Here is a 22,658-nt window from a genome sequence, read left to right on the forward strand (position 1 = left end):
GAGAAAGACATGGATTTAAAATTTAATGTACTGCGGGAACAGGGAACCACTGTAGCATCACCTGCGGCTCAGCTGGTAGCACTCGTGCCTCTAAGTTAGAAGGTTGTGTTCAAGTTCAAGTCTCAATTCAGAGACTTTAGCACAAAATCTAGTCTGACACGCCCACCGTAGTACTGCGGGAGTGCTGCACTGGCAGAGGTGCCATGCTTTGAGCGAGATGCTAAATCGAGGCCCCATCTTCCCTCTCAGGTGGATGTAAAAGATCCCATTGCACCCCATATTCGAAGAAGACCAGAGAGTTTTCCCTCGGTGTCCAGGCCTATATTCATTGCAACCAGCTCCACTAAAGCAGATGATCTGGTCATTATCTCGTTGCTGTCTTTGGGATCTTGCTGTGCACAATTGACTGCCAAGCTCCTTACATTACAGTAGGGACTACATTTCAAAAGTGCTCCATTGGTTGCAAAGAACTTTCGGATGTCCTGAGGTTGTGAAAAGCACCAGAGAAATGCAAGTCTTCTTTCATTCAGTCAATGAGGACAGCACTGATGGGCGAGTGGAACTCAGTGCAGGACAGGATGCAGGCAGCTAGGGAATTTTAAGGAGGGAGGAGGTTGCGGGAGTGGGGGGGGGGGGCGATGAAAACAAAGGTTTCATTGGTAATGGACGTGAAGTAGGGGAAGATGTGGAACTACAAGGATTTGTGAAAGACTAGACATGTCTGTCTGGTCCATTAAATTTTTTGAGCAGCACTGATGTGGTAGATGAGCAATGTCTATGGATGTTGTCTATGTGGATTTTGAGGACTGGTAGCGGAAATCTGGATAAATCCACTGTCCCAGAAGGCTGAAGATGGAACAATTTTCAATTTGAGATTGATCAAATTCTCATTGGGTAAGGGTATCACAGGATATGGATAAAAGGTTGAGTAAATGGAATTGCAGATCTTACATTAAAGAGGCTTTAAAATGCAAATTATTGTGAAGAGTTCAATCTGTTACATTACAACAAAGCAGGATGGCAAGTCTCTCTTTAAAGATCTATTAACTAGCTGGTTATGCAGCCTCAGCTGCTAAAACTTCTGAAAGGAACATGAATACAGTTGAGAAATGGCATCAAAACTTGTATTAGTGAAAGTATACAAGCCCTGTATATAAAACAATCACATTAAAGGAAACTGTCATGGGTACAAAGTAAATGCACTGACTTGCCCAAAGGATGCTTATCAACAGGATAAATGAGAGTAGAAACGGCACTCTAATCATATCTCCTTTTATAGAATTGACCCTCGTGCTGCTTCATATTCCCAACTCAAAACTGAATACAGAACAGGGAAAGAGCAATGTTTGGCTCTGTGGTTAGCACTCTTGCCTCTCAGTCAGAACATTCTTGGGTTCAACTCCCACTACAAAGACTGGAATGACACTTCAGTGTAATACTAAGGGAGCACAGCACTGTCAGAGAAAAAGCTAAACCGAGGCCCCATCTGCCCTCCGAGATGAATGTTAAAAGGTCCTATGGTATTCCATATTGGAAGGAGAGCGGGCAACTCTCCCTGATGTTCTGGCCAGTATTTTACTTGTCAAGCAACATCACTAAAACAGACTACCAGGTCATTCCCACATTTTTGTTTGTGGGAGCTTGCTCAGATCAAGGTGGCTACCGAGTTTCCTACATTACAACAGTGACTACACTTCAGAAAGTGCTGCACGGGCTGGTAAGTTGCTTTGGAACATCCCAAGGTTGTGAAAGGCACCATATAAATGCAAATTCATTCTTTCTTCTCCTGCAGGAAGTGTAAAAAATTGCAGGAATTAGAGTGACATGGGCCTTGCCACATTACTTGACCTATCAATAACCGTTCTCAGAATGTCTGCTAAGCATTTTAGAAGCTTTTGGATAGCTTGTTCAAAAACCAGACTTGCTCAAGTACCAAACCCAAGGTTAAGCCCAGAATTTATGCCACAGCAATTACACACTCGCCAAAGTTAGTTCATTTAACAGCAGGATGATTTGATGGAGGAAGTTTAAAGGAGAGGTTAGAAATGCACTGAATGGAGTTCAGTGGGTGGGAGGAATTAACATTAATGTTATCTGCCTGTTTGCCATGTCCAGACTGAAAAGCAGAGGAACCCAGATGCTGGGATGAGCTGAGATTGCAGCTGGAGTGCTGATTAGAGCAGTCAACCTCAACGAAATGTCGAAAATGAGGACAACCTCTGAATGAGCTGCATGTGCTTTACATTGGCACAGTGACGTGAAAATAGGAGTTTGCAAACAGATGCCCTATTTCGGAAATTTACAGGTACACCATCCAAAAAAAAAATCAGAGCTTTCACAGTAGAGGAATGAAATAAATGACATGGGGCAATGTAAATTATAATTGCAATCAAACACATCAAACTTGGGACTGAAATATGCCAAAACAGGCTAAAATGTTTAAAAACATAAGTCATGCAGACATGACATGCCTGGGCAGGCAGCAACCTTGAATAAAACCTTTCCAGAGCAATGCAGAAGTGAGTGCCTGCTGACTTTTGCATTCTCTCTCTGCCACCAGGTCCCAAACAGTGTCTCAGAGACTGGCTCCCCCAAGCCTCTGCAATGAGGAGGAGACAACCTGCCAAGCAGCACGTCCGCACCACCTGACCAACCCCCACCGCCGCCATCATTGAGACTGGCAGATCGGAAAACATTTCCGAGCCCGTCCACTATTTCATTTCTCGTGCGTTTACAAAAAAAACACTTTAAAAAAAAGCAAATTTCCAGGTTACGAATCTTTTTTTTAAAACAAAAATTAAAAAAAAAAGCACCTACACGTGTATGCCCGTATCAAAAATGGCGGCGGGGTTAGCCGTTGCGCTCGAGGAACGTCCGTTAGCGAGAGAAGCTGGTGCGCCCGGTCAGTGACAAATTATACATTAATTTCCCATTCAGTCAGTGAATAAAGAACTAAAACTGGTATGCAAAGAGAAAAAAAGCCCAGCGAGATGGAGGGAGGAAGGGTGGGGAGGGGCGCAGCTCCATGCTGTATTATCTTTCATAAATAATTCGGAACGAAATCAACCTACAAATCAAATATTCCGCACAGCATCGATCTGTGAGAAAGTAAATAACCGAACACGCCTTCCACTAGAAAGTATTCATCGCTTTAATGGCGACCACCTCATTTTTCTCATCCAATGTGTTTTAACGTTTCCCGTCGCTTTAATCTCTCATTCAGTCATAATCCAGGTGCTACTGTTTTGTTTAAATCTATAAATTAATCCTCTTATGTTTTTCCCCTGTGTATTCATGGAAGGGGGTATATTGATCGCTTTTTATTTTTTAAAAATCTGTTCTTTGAAAGGGGGAGGAGGAGTTTGGAACATGTTACCTTGTGCATCTCCTCCGCTGGTCAGCACTGCGATGGATTTGCCAGCACCTCTGCTCCTCAGCTGCTCCATGTCCACTTGAGCCATGATGTCCTGTGCTGACAGCTGATTCTCCTCTCCTTTCCTTTCCTTGCAAGCTTCCTGCTCTTGGGTCGGCTTCCCTTCGCCCAAATCACTGTGACTGCACAAGCAAAGCCCCTTCCAACCCCCTTAATGCAAATGACTCAAGCCATGCCCACATCCACTGGTGCGTTTCATCTCTCCTCCCCCCCCCCCCCCCCCAGACTTATTTTATATTTTCGCCACACCGTTTACCGAAAGAACACGCCGCGCAGCTTGAAGCCTGAATTCTGTTCACAATAACATTGCGCCTGCATTTCCCGGGTGAAACTGCAAATTGATTTGGGGGCTAACTGTGTTCTCTTGCTGTTGCACTTTCACCCTCCTCCTTGCAAAAAACAGAAATAATTCTGACGCCAAACACAGATATGAAGTAGAAGAACCTGAAAAGCAGCATCACCTAAGCCCGCCTTCACGCTAGGATTGGCGCAACCGGCTCGAACATTTGCCCTCGACAGATTGGGTCCATAATGCTCTTGATTTTATTTCAGGGATAAGAATTAAGGATCTGGCTAAATTTTCAAATCAATGACAATTCAGCGCTTATTTTTTATTTTACAGATACAGCACTGAAACAGGCCCTTCAGCCCACTGAGTCTGTGCTGACCAACACCCACCCATTTATACTAACCCTACAGTAATCCCATATCCCCTACCACCAACCTACACTAGGGGCAATTTACAACGGCCAATTTACCTATCACTTGCAAGTCTTTGGCTGTGGGAGGAAACCAAAGCACCCGGCGAAAACCCACGCGGTCACAGGGAGAACTTGTAAACTCCGCACAGGCAGTACCCAGAATCAAACCCGGGTCCCTGGAGCTGTGAGGCTGCGGTGCTAACCACTGCGCCGCTCTGCTTAATGAATACATTTATATAATGCCACAACATGTCTCAGACATTCCAAAGCATCCCAAATGAGTTACTTTGAAGCACATTCATTGCTTTTATGTAGGTGAACATGGCAGCTGTTTTGCGCACAGCATGATCCCACAGACAGCAATGAGTTGAATGATGAGTTAATCTTTGATGGTAATAAAAACAAAAATTGTTGGAAATACTCAGCAGGTCTGGCAGCATCTGTGGAGAGAGAAGCAAAGTTAACGTTTCAGGTCAGTGACCTTTCATCAGAACTGCCAGACTTGCTGAATATTTCCAGCACTTTTTGTTTTCATTTCAGATTTCCAGCATCTGCAGTATTTTGCTTTTATTTTAATCTTTGGTGGTGTTGGTTAGAGTGAGGAACGTTAGTTGAGGGACCAAAAGACAAACGAATGGCATGGATCTTGAAAAAAATGTACTGAGGGAGGGGGAAGGTAGAGGAATGAGAGGAGTGGAAAGTAAGAAGGGAAAGAGGAGAGTGGAAGGGAAGAGAAGAGGGGAGGGGGGAGAAGGGGAGGAATGAGTCTATACACATATATTGGCCGTCTGAGCCTTTCAAACATGAGGCGACCATTGAAAAATCTTGGCATTTCTACTTTCCTAAGCAGACTTTTAGGTTTTCATTCTTCTGCTAGATGCCAGCAAATTAAAGAAGGGGCAAAGCTTTGTGAGTTTGCATATAGAGGCATTATTTAAAATTCTCAGAATTCATGCCACTTTTTTGATTGCTTGGAGGGGGCAGGGAGGACACAGCTGTCAATCACATCATAGGAGGAGGAGTCCCCCCCCTTAAGTTAATGAATCATATAATGAAACTTTTCCAGGGTTACTTACAGGCACAATGCCATCAAAATATTGCGACCACTCTGTGTTAATATAGATAAGGTATTACTAATACCTTTATACATTCTGCTTTTATCCAACTGCAACTCGTTGAGGAAGATTTTTGTCATAAAATATCGTAGTTTTACTCTTTTTGCTGCTGCTGGATGATGGCGCAGAATCTTAGAACCTTGCCCAAGGAATTTGCGGTCAGCAGCGAAGCAAGGGTGCTCGCTCCTCACCTCAAAGAAATCTGCCCACAAAGATCTAGCAATCCCTGTTGCATGGGTTACCCATCTCCTGATGGTAGTTTAATATCTGATGCCAAGTCATGGGGATGTCTCGGTGTGCAGCAGCAGTAATGTCAGCAAGCAGGTAGGCAGCCAATCACATTAAAGTGTTCATGCAGAGCAAACCACTGAATCCCTTCACTTATAATTTACATTGTCAGGATTGGAATAAATGACAATGATTGGATTAGGATAGACGCTAAAATAAAGCTAAAAAATTTTTTAAAGAAGTATTTTTTTAAAAATGAGGATTTTTTTAACATTAAGGAGAAACTTGATATTCCACAAATATAAAAAAATAGCTTACCAGGGCCAATAGGGCCATTTAGCAATAATTAGAAATGGGCAATATATACTGGCCTTGCCAGCACCACCCACATCCCATGAAAGAATTTTTAAAAATCTGAAATTAGTATGCTGTTAAAAACCCAGTTATACCTCATTCAACAAAGTGTAACTTTTACAGCAAAAATAACAGCGTAGAAGTGGAATTTCTCATCAAACCATTATTGCAATGGAGAGTGCAGGCTGTAGGAACCTCTAGAGCATATCCGACAGAGGAGCGTAGATTCACTCACAACAACTTCTGGATTTCGGTGTTATTCTGCGAAAGTGCAGACTCCCAAACTTTCTGTCAGCTTCAGTGAAGTAATAATGGCGAATGCTGACTTCAAAATCTGGGCCATTGACTTGGTGATACAAACTGATAATGTACAACCTCACCAAATACTGAATTCCTCCTTGCTGGTAAATTAATATTTGCTTGTTTGCGTATAAAGTTTGTTATGGTTTCCATTTTTCCAATTGTGATATTTTCCTATTCCATGAGTTCTTTGTTTCTTCAACATCTTGTTGTTTTATTTCGTCAGTGCATCTTTTGATGGTTTGTCTGAGAGAATCTGTTACATCACCCAACAATCAATCTGCTGGTGCTTCTTCCCTCTGTTAGTGTGTGCGCTTGCTAGTTCCCCCCCCCAACCCTTTTTATGATTCTATTAATATGTTCTCTCTGTCTAATTTTTAGTACTGAAGAAGGGAACACATCAGAAATGTCAGCTCTCAGGTGGTCACTGACCTGCTGTGTGTTCCATCTTTTTCTGTTTTTGTTTCAGAGTGACAGCTTTTTATTAACAAAATCCTGTACTTGCAGGGAAATAATGACTGGAACACCATGTCGGAAACAATTTTCACCCATTTTCCTCCACTCATTTCCTGAAGGCATAGGGCGGAATTTTACCATAATCGCTGGCTCCGGCACGGGTGGAACTCAAACGGATGCGGCCTCCGTTTCCGCGCTGCGTCTCCTATCCACCAGCATCACGCGCGGGACAGCCAATTAGCGGCCCCGCGGCGTAACTGAGGCCTGAATCGGCTGGTGCGGGCGGGAAGATATATATCATTGGGGGCGGAGCCACATCCGGGAATGTCTGACGTAAACCTTCGAAAAACGTTTACCTCAATGAAATTGACCAGGTACTCATTCATTGTTTAAAAATCAGCAGTAGTAGCTGTGGTTCACTGAGAGGCTACAGTTCTGTTAATGCAGAAGGAGTTAGAGATTTAAACATAGGTGGCGGAAGTCATGGAGGGGAGAAGCACTCGCTCAGCCCCCCGTTTTTCGGATGATTCACTACAGGTCCTCCTTCAGGTGGTTGAGGAGAGGCGTGATATCCTCTTCAACCCAGATGATAGAAGGCGACCGTCGACAGTGACAAAGAGGGCCTGGCTTGAGGTCGCGGAGGAGGTCAGCAGCCATGGCGTCGTTCGGCGCACATGGATACAGCGCCGCAAGCGCCTCAATGACCTGCTTCACTCTGACCGGGTAAGGGTCATCTTATTCATCTAATCATTATTTGTCAAGGGAGGGTGTATTTGTATTCATGATGCAATGTGAAACCCCTGTATGATCATTGCCTGGCTGCCTCCTTGCAGTGGGATGCAAGATGGGCATATGTGAGATGAACATTAAGGAGGGATTGATGAGGGCACGCTCAGCAATGGCACAGCAGTTAAAAGCCACATCAACCCATTTGGGTGATTGCGTGAAATGCGCACACAAATGTTTGACCTAATTTTTTTCTTTTATTAGGAAAAGAGGGCACACAACGCCCGAGAGAGGTCCCGGACAGGTGGTGGCCTGGCCTATCCAGCATTCCTCAGTAGAATGGAGGAGGACTCATTGACGATAGCAGGGGAGGAAGAAGACGAGCCGTAGCAGATGGCGAGGCCGGTGGACATGGCCATGATCGTGAGTGATCCAGAAAGTGGTGTATTAGTGCATTCCGGGGGGGAGGGGGCAGGGTGGGGGAGGTTGATGGGCCAATGTTGTTATGATTTACTAATAAACATAATTAGGCCCTCAAAAGTCCCATCACACTGATGTGACCATAATGGAGTCGAATACATGTTCTCCACTCTGGCTTTCTGATCAAACTGATCAATATGATTTTCCCAGCAGATGACCGACTGCATGGAACAGGAAGCGTCTCAGTTGTACCACCATGCACCTCTGAGCTTGAGGAGGGCGCCTTGCGACACACCAAGCACCAGCGCAGATACAGACACCTCGGTTGGGATTTGCGTGTCCGTGGATTCGATTTCACATCCAGGTGTCAGCACAGCACAGGTGCCAGGCCAGCCACCGGAGGCAGAATCGTCCGATGCCTCACACAGTCGGAGGAGTGTGGGAGGCCAGGCCAGTGCAGAGCAGCAAGCTGATGACATGCCTTTGAGAACATCCATTCGGCGGGAGATGTTGCAGGTGCAGCAAGCGGTCCTTGAAAATCTGGCGGAGCTGCCTGAGACAATGCGTGGAATTAATCAAACACTGGCTACATCCATCCAGAGTATGATTTCTGCTCCCTCTCAGGCAGTTGAACATCTGGCTTCCCCCACTGACAGATTGGCAGCTGCAGTGGAGGGGCCAGTTTTGGATGCACTTTGTGACGTCAGATCGATTGTGGCCTCCCTGGACCAGAGCATCAGAGAGCAGAATCTGATGCGCTGGCGCCAGGTTGAGGCTGCTCATCCCTCTGATGTCACCATTGAGGATCGTCCGAGCCTCACGAGGGCACAGGGGCAGCAGATCGCCTATGGGAGCTCCTCTCAGGGCGCCTCTGATGCATCCTCCAGCTCCTTGCTCCATCTGCCAGGGACATGTGATCAGCGAAATCCCAGGGTGTTACAGGGTACTCATGAGATTTCTCAGGAGAACCCTGAGATGCCGGGACCCTCACGGCTGCGAGCAAGCAGAGGACATCCACCAAAGTCATCACAAGCAGGGCAGCAAACAGTTCAGCCACCTGCCTCTGGTGTGTCTGGTGGCGAGGGATCATGCATCCGAAAGAGCACTCGGAAAAGATTTAAGAAATCACTTTAACATCACTAATTGTTCACAGGGTGAATGGAAAGGTTTTTTATTTGAATGTGTTACAAAATATTGTAATAAAATCGGGTTCTCTGAGATTTTGTCATGGCTTTCCTGAAGTCAATTCCAACATTGTTGCTCAACAAAAGTAGTTCAACATGTGAGGTCTCACACCTGGGTGATGTTCCTCATGATGTGAAGGATTGCATCGTTGCATTCTCTCTCCCCATGAAGATGAGTGAATTTGCCCTTTCAGAGCCTCACAATTAGTCTTGTCATACGGTAATCCCAATTGTGCGAAAATTTACAGACTCTCAATGGAAACGTCTGCCTCTTAAAGACACCCTTGTCTATCAAGCATTTAGATCCAAATTAAATTCAGCTTCCTCTCCATGACCATCAAGTCAGTGGTGTCCAGCTTCATCATCAGAAACATCATCGTCATCTGATGACACATCGCGCTGACATTGACCATCCTCCAGGGCCTCTCCATTTTCAGTCGCCAGGTTATGCAAGGCACAGCAGACGACAATTATTCTTGCAACCTTTGAAGGTGTGTACTGCAGTGCTGCACCTGAGCGGTCAAGACACCTGAACCTCATCTTAAGCAGGCCTATAATTTGTTCGATGGTCACTGTGGTGGCCGCATGGCTCTCATTGTATAGTTCCTCCACATGACCCCTTGGATTCCTCACTGGTCTCATGAGCCATGTCTTCAGAGGATAACCCCTGTCGCCAAGTATCCATCCCTCCATTCTGTCCGGAGGCCTGAAAAGTGCAGGTACGTGGGAGTTTCGGAGAATGAAGGCATCATGACAAATCCCAGGGTAACGTGCACACACCTGCATGATTCTCCGACGATGATCATAGACGAGCTGAACGTTCATTGAATGGTATCTCTTGCGGTTAATCAATGCCCCCAACTGACCTGCTGGGGCTCTGAAGGCCACATGAGTACAGTCAATCACGTCCTGTTCCATTGGAAATCCAGATATAGTGCTGAAGCCTCTGACTCTCTCAGCCTCACAAGTGTTGTCCGCCTTGAACGTGATGAATTGGTTACCATGTTGGAACAATGCATCAGTCACAACCTTGATGCAGTGGTGCGCTGCTGCTTGTGAGACTCCGCACAAGTCTGCTGCTGAGGCTTGGAATGAGCCAGACGCATAGAAGTTAAGAAATATTGTAACGTTTAGAGCGACTGGCATTGGATGGCCTCCGATACAGTTTGAGGAAACATCCACTGCCAACATCTCACAAAGAGATGTGACAGTCTCCCGTGACAGCCGCAGTCTTCTTCTGCACTGGCGATCTGACAGCTGCAGGTAGCTCAGACACAGCCAGTATGCCGCTCCTGGTGGGTAGGTACGTATCCTGACATGTGTTCGCTAATGGGTGACTCTGCCACCTGCTCTCCCTCCCACATCACGATGGTGCACTGGGTCAGCTTATTGCATGTTCCCCTGCACATTTGTCCTTCTGTCCCTCACAGGGGCAAGGTCCTCCTCAACTGATGATCCACCTCCACATTGAACAATTCCCATTGCTGTAGCAGACACCAGATGCTCTGACCACAGGTATTAGCTTCCAGCTGTTAGGACAGGCTCACGAGATCCCCTTCCTTTCACCACATAAATCAAAGTTGATGGGTCCCCATCAGCAGTGCAGAACACTCAGATGAATCCTTTAGCACTAGTTGCAAGTCACACACCTTGTCAGGATATACAAATAGCATTAGAATTATTTCAGAGTAAAACTGAAAATTGTACTTCCAACTCCCTCCTGAATCAATGCCTGCCGCCCTTATGTAGCTGCCGGCTGGCCTACACGCCCCACAAGCCGATTTACGGACGTTAAATCAGACCTCAGACATAAAATTGTAGTCAATTGCTTTGTAAACGACCTCAATTACCTTTCAATTACTTGTAATCGGGCGGAGAGCGCAGACTCGCTCACGCCCGACTTCCGACGTTGGTAAAATGACGTCTGCGCGTAATGAGGCCGGGGACACGGCCCGACGTCATTGCGCTTCATTTTCCCATCCGGACGCCTCCGAAGAGACACGTTTAATGCCGGTAAAATTCCGGCCATAGAGTCTTGTTGGACTACTGTTTCATGATTGACAACTGTGCTCCAGTGGCCATCCTTGGTGTAATCCTGGGCAATGAGTACAGCTGTGTATAAGGGGGTGGGGGGCTGCAGGGGGAGGAGGTGAATGTAGATGGGACTATGCTCAAGGCTGAAGTAAAATAAAAGCAAAAAATAGTTATCATGTTTGTTTGTAGTCATTCTAGCCAAAGTTAGATTGTTGCCAGTAGCGACATTTTAAGAGAGAAACAATGAAGCAAAATGCAAGAAATCCCACAAAGTAATAGAGGGATTTTTAAAAACTGCAACAAAGAGGTTACATTTTATTTCTTTTAGTTTCAGTGAGACCATGCCAGATCTGAGAAAGTAAGGAGTGAAAGTAATTAAAAGATAAATTGAACAATTGATAGACCTGGAAGCTGAAGTCCAACCTTTGTTTGGATAAGCAAGAGCTCAATCAGCAATACCAGGCGAACTGGTGGCGTAGTGGTAATGTTACTAGACTAGTAATCCATAGAGTCATAGAGTCGTACAGCATAGAAACAGGCCCTTCGGCCCACCGCGTCCATGCCGACCATAATGTGTTTCCACTTTCAGGGAACTATGTACTTGCACCCTGAGTTTCTGCTCAACAACACTCCCCAGGGCCCTGCCATTTACTGTATATGTCCTGCCCTGGTTTAACTTCCCAAAATGCATCACTTCGCACATGTCTGTGTTAAATTCCATTTGCCAGTCCCTTGCTCACTTTCCCTGTTGATCTATATCCTGTTGTAACCTTAGACAACCTTCTTCACTGTCCACTATACCACTAATTTTGGTGTCATCTGCAAACTTACTAATCATGCCCCCTACATTCTCATCCAAGTCATTAATATATATGACAAACAACAGAGGGCCCAGTACCGATCCCTGTGGCACACCATTGGTCACCGGCCTCCAATCTGAAAAACAACCCTCCACTACCACCCTCTGCCTCCTATGACCAAGCCAATTTTGTATCCAGTTGGCTAGCTCACCCTGGATCCCATGTGTTCAAACCTTCCGGATCAGCTTACCATGCGGAACCTTGTCAAAGGCCTTGCTAAAGTCCATGTAGACAACGTCCACTGCCCTGCCTTCGTCAATCTTCTTGGTCACCTCCTGTTAGATCAGTCCTTCAGGTGGTGGTGATCTGCCTTCTTGAACTGCCTGCTGTCCTTGGGGTGTAGGTACACAATCAGTGCTGTTAGGAAAGGAGTTCCAGTATTTTGACCCAGTCACAGTGAAGGAACAGTGATATAGTTCCAAAGCAGGATTGTGTGTAGCTTGGAGGGGTACTTGCAGGTGATGGAGTTCCCATGCACCTGCTGCCCTTGTTCTTCTAGGTGGTAGGGGTTGTGTGTTTGGAAGGTGCTGTCGAAGGAGCCTTGGTGAGTTGCTGCAGTGCATCTTATAGATGGTACACACTTTCGGCCACTGTGCATCAGTGCTGAAAGGAGTGAATGTTGAAGGTTGTGGATGGGGTGCCAATCAGGCAGGCTGTTTTATGTTGGATCGTGTCGAGCTTCTTAAGTGTTGTTGGAGCTGCATTCATCCAGGCAAGTGGAGAGTATTCCATAACTTCCATCACATTCCTGTCTTGTGCCTTGTGGACAGGCATTAGGGAGACAGGAGGTGAGTTACTTGCTGCAGAATTCCCAGCCTCTGACTTGCTCTTATAGCCACAGTATTTATGTGACTGGTCCAGTTCAGTTTCTGGTCAATACAAACCCCAGGATGTTGATAGTAAGGGATCAGGGATGATAATGTCATTAGACATTATCAGGGATGGGAGATGGTTAGATTCTATCTTGTTTGAGATGATCATTGCCTGGCACTTGTGTGACATGAACGTTACTTGCTACTTATCAGCCCAAGCCTGGATGTTGTCCAGGTCTTGCTGCATATGGGCACGGGCTGCTTCAATATCTGAGGAGTTGTGAATGGTACTGAACATTTTGCAATTATTAGCAAACATTCCCACTTCTGACCTTATGATGGAGGGAAGGTCATTGATGAAGCAGCTGAAGATGGTTGGGCTTTGGACACTACCCCGAGGAACCCCTGCAGTGATGTCCTGGGACTGAGATGTTTGACCTCCAACAACCACAACTATCTTCGTTTGTGCTAGGTATGGCTCCAACCAGCAGAGAGATTTCCCCTTGATTCCTATTGATTTCGGTATTGTCAGGGCTCCTTGATGCCATACTCAGTCAAATGCTGCAAATGCAGTAAATGGCAGAACCCTTAGGAGTATTGACAGGCAGAGAGATCTGGGCATACTGGTCCACAGGTCACTGAAAGTGGCAACGCAGGTGGATAAGGTAGTCAAGAAGGCATACAGCATGCTTGCCTTCATCGTTCGGGGCATAGAGTATAAAAATTGGCAAGTCAAGTTGCAGCTGTACAGAACCTTAGTTAGGCCACACTTAGAATATTGCGTGCAATTCTGGTCGCCACACTACCAGAAGGACGTGGAGGCTTTGGAGAGGGTACAGAGGAGGTTTACCAGGATGTTGCCTGGTCTGGAGGGCATTAGCTATGAGGAGAGGTTGGAAAAACTCGGATTGTTTTCACTGGAACGACAGAGGTGGAGGGGCGACATGATAGAGGTTTACAAAGTTATGAGCGGCATGGACAGAGTGGATAGTCAGAAGCTTTTTCCCAGGGTGGAAGAGTCAGTTACTAGGGGACATAGGTTTAAGGTGCGAGGGGCAAAGTTTAGAGGGGAGGTGCGAGGCAAGTTTTTTTACACAGAGGGTGGTGAGTGCCTGGAACTTGCTGCCAGGGGAGGTGGTGGAAGCAGATACGATAGCGATGTTTAAGAGACATCTTGACAAATATATGAATAGGAAGGGAATAGAGGGATATTGGCCCCGGAAGTGCAGAAGGTGTTAGTTTAGGCAGGCATCAAGATCGGCGCAGGCTTGGAGGGCCGAGTTCCTGTGCTGTACTGTTCTTTGTTCTTTGAGAGGTTGGTGACCCTCTTGGAGAGCCGCATTCCACAGATGTGCCAGGACCTGCAAACACTCGTCTTGGCCATGAGGTCCACTCAGCAGTTGCAGAGCAATAGAAGGACCAGGAGGCTTAAGAATGATCCAGCTCCTAGTTCCTCTCCAGTGAGCAGGGATTTCCAAGGAGCCTTGAGAAGAAGGAAGAGAGGATATGCTCCACATCTTGGGTTTCCTCTCAGGGCAATGCAAGTGTGCAGACCAGCTCCTCGTTCCCTCTGCCAGTGAGCCAAGCTCCGGCAGCCGTGATGCCTGAGTGCAGTCCTGCACCAGTGCAGGAAGCCTTCAGGCAACTGGGGCCCTTCAGGCCTTAGGCACCCAGAGGATGCCTGCCAAAGTCATCCCAAGCCAAGGGGCATCCGAATCAGCAGCCTGGCTCCAGTCCAGCTGCTGTCGTAGGGGATGTACCGTGCAGGAGCACACACAAATGTATAAAAAAGACACCTTGACACACATGGCTATTCACAGGTGAAATAGATTATCTCATGTTTAATGTAATTAAAAGTTTATTGGTACAAATCTTCAGCCTTCCTGCACAGATAACCACATTCCACCATGGCGTGAGTGTAACTACTGCAATCCCCTCAAACGCCTTACTACATTGGCAAAGTGACCACTGACATCATTAAATGCCAATGAGCATGATTGTTTCATTACTCAAAAGATATCACATTGGCACTGGCTGAATTGGTTATTGCCATTCATGCTGGAGGGCAAGATAGTACAGAGGCAGAAAACTTGATACTACATGCATGAGGGTGAGTTTTGGTCAGAAGTATATTTATTGTAAGTCATGGATTTCAGAAACGCTCTAGTATAAGGCTCTGCCTTGCTTCACTTGCGTGCTGCTCAAGATGTCTGCCCTCCATCACTCTGCTAGGAACTTCCATGACTGCTTGGACTTGTGCTGCTTCTGTATCCTCTTCGTCAGAGGAAGTTTCATACTCCCACGTATCTTCCTCTGGCAATGCCTCCCCCTTTTGTAGTTCTATGTTATGTAGAATACAGCAGACCACAACAATGTGCCCAACCTTTTGTGGGGCATACTGAAGAGCTCCACCAGATCTGTCGAGGTAGCGGAACCGCATCTTCAGCATACAAATAGCCTGCTTGACGGTCACTCTTGTGGAGCTGTGACAGGCATTGTAACGCTCTTCTACATCATTGGTGGGGTTCCTCACTGGCGTCAGAAGCCATGTTCTCAATGAGAACCTTATCCCTGAGAATCCATCCTTGAAGGTGAGTGGGAGTGGGGTGGGTGGGGCGGGGTGGGGAGGTGAAAAAGTGTGGCACCTGGGACTGCCGAAGTATGAATGAATCATGGCAGCTTCCTGGGAAGCGAGAACACACTTGTAGGAATCACTTTCTGTGGTCGCATACTTGTTGTACATTAATGGAATGAAAACTCTTCCTATTGATGAAGGCAGCTGGTTGGTCTGTGGAAGCCTTGATGGCCACATGCGTGTCGCTGATCACACCTGGGATTTGTTGGAATCCCACAATGGCCTCAAATCCAATGGCCCTCTCGACCTGACTCTCAAGGTCTGTCCTGTAGTGCACATACTCGCCGGCCCTCCTGAACTGAGCTTTGGTCACCTCCTTGATGCAGCAGTGCGCTGGAGGTTGACAGACCCCACACATGTCCCCAGTGTATCCCTGGAATGATCCACAGGCATAAAGGTTTAGGGCCGCAGTCATCTTCAGGGCCACAGGCATAGGGTGACCATCAAAACACATTGGTTGCAAATCGTCATTGAGAAGTGCGCAGAGGTCTGTGACCGCCTCTCTGGACAGCCGTAGTCTTCTCTGGGAGTTCTGCTGAGACATCTGCAGGTATGTCAGGCAAGTTCTATATACTCGCTGCTGTATCTGTGCTCTTCGTTGTGTTCTCGGCTGCTGATGATCACATCTGGGAGGCTTCTCTTGCACCACAGCTGCCTCTTGGGCCCACCTCTGGCGGATTCGCTTCAGCACAGTACAGGGATCCAAGAAAACAGGGTGAATCATACCCATCTCTATCCTCCTTGGTCCTTCGGTTTCCTTCAAAGGTTACATTTACCTATTGTTATGAAGATGCTTCTATATTTTTTGTTAAGTTTTTTTTTGAGGACTCATTTAAATTGTGGAAGGCTGAAGATTTCATAAATGCTGGACTTTGCTTTGTTGTTGACAGTTCACTGAAAACAACCTGTGCTGGAAATCATGTGCTTTCTGCTCAGTAAACGACAGAAACCTTGGTGACCTGGGGAAGATTTTTATAGATAAACCACATGTCAAGGTTTATGGAGGGCAAGAAGTTGATATTCTGTTTGAGGTTTGGATATTGTTTTAGTTCAGTTGGGGTGTGAAATGTTTTGAAGACAGTTGGAGATCATCTTGCCAAGGAAAGACCACCCACCTCACCTCTGTCTCTACCTCTTTGAAGAAACCCTGCAAAGATCCAATGTGGGTGAGCTAAAATCTCTGGTGCTGCATCTCTCCTGAGAAGCTGGAAAAACCTGCCAGATTAATTCTCAATGCCGCCTGAAAGGAACTGCTTTAGAAAAGATCCCAGTGACCCGTCTCTGAATACCCGGATGCCAGACCATAAGGGACAATTGACTTCCTTCCCTATCTTTTTTTTTCTTCAAGAATTAGCAAGTATTTGGCCAAAGTATTTTTTTTTGTAACAGACCTCTGCAGAGAGAATTTCTGTACTTTTTTCAGTGTGTGTGCAGGGAATTTAAAAAGGGAACTTTCATATTTCAATCTGTGTGTTAATGCTTTGCTTCATGACTGGATAAGTCTTGTTTGATAATAAACTGATAATTTTGTTGTTTATTAAAGAAACCTGGTTGGTGTATTTTATTCTGGGATAAAGAGTAGAATATATGATTGACCGCATTTGTAAGTGGGTAAACATTTAAATATATGTTGTGAACTGTGGAGAAGTGGAACTAGAAAGGACAATGCACACCTCCCACCTTGATCGCAACACTATCTGTGCAAAGAGATGTTGGAATGTTGGTTATGGGAAGCCTACATTAGCTCCATGATATCGATTGATGTTGGACTGCAACATTTCCAAAATGCGAGCCATCATGAGCAAACAACAACATTTTAGTGCCCTGGACAGACCTGCTGAAAGAAAACCACCTCAACCCGTGCCGAGTTCTCCCAACCTCCACACCCCCCACACAGACACACCACGTGCCGAATTCTCCCAAACCACCCCAACAGACAATGCAGTTGCAGAGTTCTCCCAAACCCCTAACCACAAACACACCACTTGCAGAGTTTTCCCAAATCATGCCCCTCACCCACAGAACAATGCAGTGGCAGAGTTCTCCCAAACTACCACTTCCCCCAGATAGCAGTGGTAAAGTAAATTATCCTTTCCAGTCACCAAGGATTCTCGCCTCGATGCCACCTGCTTTTTAAAGATGCAAATCTGAAGGCACGTGAGTGCCGCACGCCCAACACAAGATTGCAAACACATGGTAAGGTTTCTATTCATTGGATTTAGATGTCTGCCAAAGAGTGTTTAACATATGTAAATGCCAATGCCGTTGCAGTAGTGCAGAAGTGCCCACCACGGCACTTCACTGCCTCCGACAGAATCGAAACACAGCACTATGGCGTCAAGTTCCGTGATGGACAAATCCATGCCAATTCTCTGCCCTTCCACATAAAAACCCACCTTACAAAGGAACATAAAATTCAGCCCATAATTTCAACTGTGATGAAGGCTTCCAGTTGTGTGATTGCATCCACGTGTTGTGTGATTGCATCCACGTGTTGTGTGACTGTCACTGAATGGAAAGTTTGTTCAGTTTCAGTGTTTTCTTTGGTGTCCAGGGCTTTCCCTACCTCGTGGACATGCCTGTGCTTGAAGTAGTACTTGGCAAACTTTTTTTTATTCTTGTCACTAGGGGGTGCCTGTTTTTTAATTGAGCTGTGGCCTGCTGTGGCTTCTGACCACTTCTTCGCTGCCACATTTTCCACACAGTCTTTCCAGTTGTCCCTTTGGACCACATGCCTTGCAGGTATCCTGAATGCAGGACAGTTGCATGGCTGTTGCATTAGACTGCACTAGCTGCACGTCTTGCCTTGTCGCGGTGCCTTGGTTATCTCACCAATGGTTGTTGCTGCTCCAAGCACTTGTATATATTGTCTGCTTGCAGCTATGACTTCAAACCTTCTGCCATCTCTGAGGAGACTGTCTATGTCATATCCTTTATTCTTACCAAGCAGATCCTTTTAGAACGCCTCTATTGGGGTCAATGTGATTACCAACTCCATTATTCTCTCAGAGAGTTCTGCGCCTGAGAAGTTACAATCTTTGTCTTTTTCTAGACATCTTCTGATGAACTGGTCAATAGTTTCTTTGAGCTGTTGTCTATAGGCCATCAGCTTGAGTCGATGGATCCTGAAGTTGACCTTGACTCTTAATTGGTCTTTTTTTTATTTGTTCGTGGGATAAGGGCATCGTTGGCTAGGCCTGCATTTGTTGCCCATCCCTAATTGCCCTTGAAAAGGTGCTGGTGAGCTACCGCTGCAGTCCTTGGGGCGTAGGTACAGCAACAGTGCTGTTAGGAAGGGAGTTCCAGAATTTTAACCCAGTGATAGTGAAGGAACAGCGATATAGTTCCAAGTCAGGATGATGTGTAGCTTGCAGGGGAACTTGCAGGTGGTGGTGTTCCCATGCCTCTGCTGCCATTGTCCTTCTAGGTGTTAGAGGTCGTGGGTTTGCAAGATGCTGTTTAAGGAACCTTGGTGAGTTGCTGCAGTGCATCTTGTATATGGTACACACTTCGGCTACTGTATGTCGGTGGTGAAGGGAGTGAATGTTGAAGGTGCTGGATCGGGTGCCAATCAAGTGGGCTATTTTATCCTGGATGGTGTTGAGCTTCTTGAGTATTGTTGGAGTCTTCCACCGTTGTCCAGCGTTTGGATGGGTCTTTCTCGTCTGCTTCTGACAGTCCATAAGTGTTGATGCGATGGAGACCTTCATTGCCAATCGCCATCTTTATTTTTATCACTTTCTTGTCAAGTTCTGTGACTGCAAGATCTAAAAAGCATAATTCCATACGCTGTGTAAATAGTTGGAATTTGTGAAGGACATCCAGAACCTTCCAATTCTTAGTTGGGTATTTTGTTGTTTTGACGTCAAAACTTCTTGCTCACAAGAATTCTTTTGCCAGAGCTTTCCCCTTAAATTATTCTCATTTTAATAGCTTTCCTTCAAGGAAAAAACAATGCAGGTCTACTGTACCTGGAGCACTGAACCTCTGCCATGCCCTGAGCTATGTGGCTGCAGCACAGCTTTCAGCCTCTGCATGGGGACACTCTGCCCATGGAGCTCTTTTCAGCAGGAAAACCATGATGCTTAATGGTGGTGCAGTCTCGCAGCTGCAATTTGGATCAATTCTATTTTCTCTTTTGAGCCCAATTCCACTAGAACACTGCCTTTCTGGCCAACTATCATTTAATAAAACTCAGTCTTTTGACTACCCACTCTCTCTCGCAGTACCGATTCTCGAGGGTGATTTTTGAATATGGACCTGTGTTACACTGCTGCTGCTGCTTCTTCCAGCTACCTTCAGTGCTGCCCCAGGCTTTTATGGCTTTGTACGGGAGAAGCCATTGTCCATGATGTCACACCGATGAACACTGTCACTGTGTCGAACATTGCTGTTAACACATTGAGCACCTTCGCATCGCTGCCACCATATTGTGTTATTAGGTTCTTAACACAAACATACCAAACACAATGACAATGATTTGTAAACTAAACAAAGGGTACATTATTACAGAATAACAGAATTCCAGGAGATCTTGTCAATGCATTTGCTACCTGCTGACTAACACTGCTCCAACTACGGTATCACATGGTAGCTTGCATCACTTCCTGTGATGATGTATACTAAATTATTTACATATTCAGTAGTATGTTAATTCGTATGAAAGCAATTAAAGCAATATCACAACAGAGCCCAGTCAGATCTGCTGGCAGCTGAGGCTTATTTGATGGTGTTTCCAGCATGTTCGAGTCTACAGTTGATCAGTCATATTGCTCCTTTCCTCTTCGAATCTCCTCCTCAATCTTCCGATGTAGGTATTTTATTATGAACAAATAATTATTAGCAATTAAATAGCATTTAAACATTCTTTTATAAATTCCTAAAATAAAAAAACTAAAAGCCAAAGAAAACCCATGAGGTACAAGCAGTTTTGATGTTTTCCCAATCCTTTTGTTACAATGTCCAGTCGGTCTGATTAGATGTTACAGAATAATATCAAAACATATTTGTTTGAGTGTTTCTTACTGATGGATGGAGTGTGGAGGTGGGATATCCCTGCTGTATCTGATTAAGTACTTTACAGCACCACATGTCCTACATTTAGTCACTGAGGTTCCTAAGCCCTCATTCTTGTACCCTTTCCAGTCATTAATCACATAACACTACAAGGTGATGTGTTTCTTTGTTTGGAAACATTTGTACTTACATAGCGACTTTTATGACCTCAGAACATCCAATAGCACTTTACAACCAATGAAGTACTTTTGTAGTGCAGACACTGTTGTAATGTAGGAAACATGGCAGCCAATTTGCACACAGCAAGCTCCCACAAACAGCTATATAATGACCAGATAATCTGTTCAGTGATATTAATTGAGGGATAAATATTGGTCAGGACACCAGGAAGAGCGCCACTGCTCTTTGAAATAATACCATAGGATCTTTTATGTCCACCGGAAAGGGCAGATAGGGCCTTGGTTTAACATCTCATCTGAAAGATAGCACGTCCGACACAGCAACATTCCCACACTACTGCTTTGAATAGATTTTGTGCTTAAGTCTCTGGAGTGGGACTTGAGCCCACTTCTGATGCAGAGGCGACAGTGCTACCCACTGAGCTATGGCTGACACCATTAAAAGTTCTCAGTCACTGGTTGTGGGATTTTGTTTCACCTCAGTATCATCACTAACCAAATCAGGGTCAGGAAGCTATGATATGGTATAAAATCATCTGCAGGTTTCTGACAGCTTTTGGCTGTGGAGCAGTTTAGATCACTTGTCGCCTTCAAAGCAAACTTTCCACTGTTAATTTTCACGATTCACCTAACAGATTACCACAGGCAAAACAAACATAATGATTGCACTCAATAATTTTCACCATGCTTCTCAAAATCAACAAAGGACAAAACATGACTAAAAAGCTGCTGCAATTGTAAGTATTGATTGTGGGTACTTTAATTAACTAGTAAATCCATTGTCTGATATTTGTGCCGAGCTCTAATGTATTTCATGATGACCTTCTGCAAAGGTCGTTGCAGAACCTCCACCGTTTGGCAATGGAGTTCTAGTTGCTGCATAATACTGTAGCATATTGCTGGGCTATTTATTCTATAGTAACAGAAATGCATAAAAAAATATTGGGAAGGTTGCAATCCAGATTCAATACCGATATGAAAATAAAAGCTGTGTATAATAACATTGCTGAACATAATGATTGAATTTAAAAAAGAATCAAAATACTATAGCACTCAAACAGGTTAACTATTTTCTGTGGAGACAACAGACATGTTAACATACCAGACGTGAACCCTCTGGCTGCGAGAGTTGACCGGTCCATTTCCTGCCCTCCCCAACCAGTGAGCTGCCTCAGAGTACAGTTTTAGAGTTGGCTTAGGGTTGCCAACTCTGGTTGGATGTATTCCTGGAGGTTTCAAGGTATAACCTCCTGCTCCAACTGTCTGCTCCCACGATTGGTAAGCCATCACATCCATCTTTGCAGAGCCTCGCCATCCCATGATGAATTGGGAAGCAAACAGACTCTTCGTTACCTGATTGGATGATTTTTGGCTTCAGTCCAACAGTCTTTTTTCCCCCTACATCCAATATTTTTATAATAAATGAATAAGCTTTCAAAGAAAATTAAAAAGCCCACCATTTTGTTTAATGCCCCGTGGCTATTCTCCTGTGTTGCTCGCAGCAGTTTCCTAGAGATCAATCTTTAATTCACAAAGATTCCTGAAGGGTTGGCAACCCAAAGCTGGCAACTCGCTGACTGCATGTAAATGAAGGCCTGGCCTCAAAATGGCTCAGACCTTACAACAGGACCAAAGATTGGCAATACAGCACAAGCATTAAATACTCAGTAGCGAGAGAAAAGTGAAAATGGAAGGGATTATTCCTTATGCTGGTGCCATAATAATTATTAATTAAAACACAGATGCTTCCACTTTTCTTCCTCATTGATACAGCCATATATTTATTTACAATTTACATGAGTAATAGAATAATTATTGGATGTTTTAAACCAAACAAAATTACTGCAGATGCTGGAAATCCAAAACAAAAAATGAGATTTATTGAACTGTTAATAAAATATTGGAGAGGCATTTAGTAACATTACATCCTCGTGGATCATCTATTTCCTCCTTTTACCTTATTGTCTGAAAATGATTAATTAATTCTGAAAGCTTTCTCTAATCTGACTGTCAATGCTATAAACTACAAATACCACTAAATGAATATTGGGAAACTCTAAAATCATGAGGTGGTATTATTAGGTAGGATAAGTCAAGGGCAATGATGTATGAGTATCCCGTCTAATAAGTTCCACCTTGATTACCGCAACACTCACTCTCCAATCACCAGTTTCTCCTCCTGTCTATTAGTTCCTCCCTCTCTTA

At 45.1% G+C, this 22,658-nt stretch overlaps 1 protein-coding gene across 1 annotated transcript in view; it reads right to left on the bottom strand.

Annotated features, from left to right (window-relative positions):
* The window catches only part of LOC137372309 (ATP-dependent 6-phosphofructokinase, liver type-like), a 73,116-nt gene extending 69,518 nt beyond the window's left edge, over positions 1–3,598 (bottom strand). Inside the window, exon 1 of the mRNA XM_068036124.1 lies at positions 3,377–3,598. Within this exon, the coding sequence (XP_067892225.1) occupies positions 3,377–3,461 (85 nt within the window). The 5' untranslated portion in view covers positions 3,462–3,598. The remainder of the gene's footprint in view (positions 1–3,376) is intronic.
* Positions 3,599–22,658: the final 19,060 nt, after the last annotated feature.

This window comes from Heterodontus francisci, chromosome 7 (assembly GCF_036365525.1).
Source record: "Heterodontus francisci isolate sHetFra1 chromosome 7, sHetFra1.hap1, whole genome shotgun sequence".
In the NCBI taxonomy this organism is placed as follows: domain Eukaryota; kingdom Metazoa; phylum Chordata; class Chondrichthyes; order Heterodontiformes; family Heterodontidae; genus Heterodontus; species Heterodontus francisci.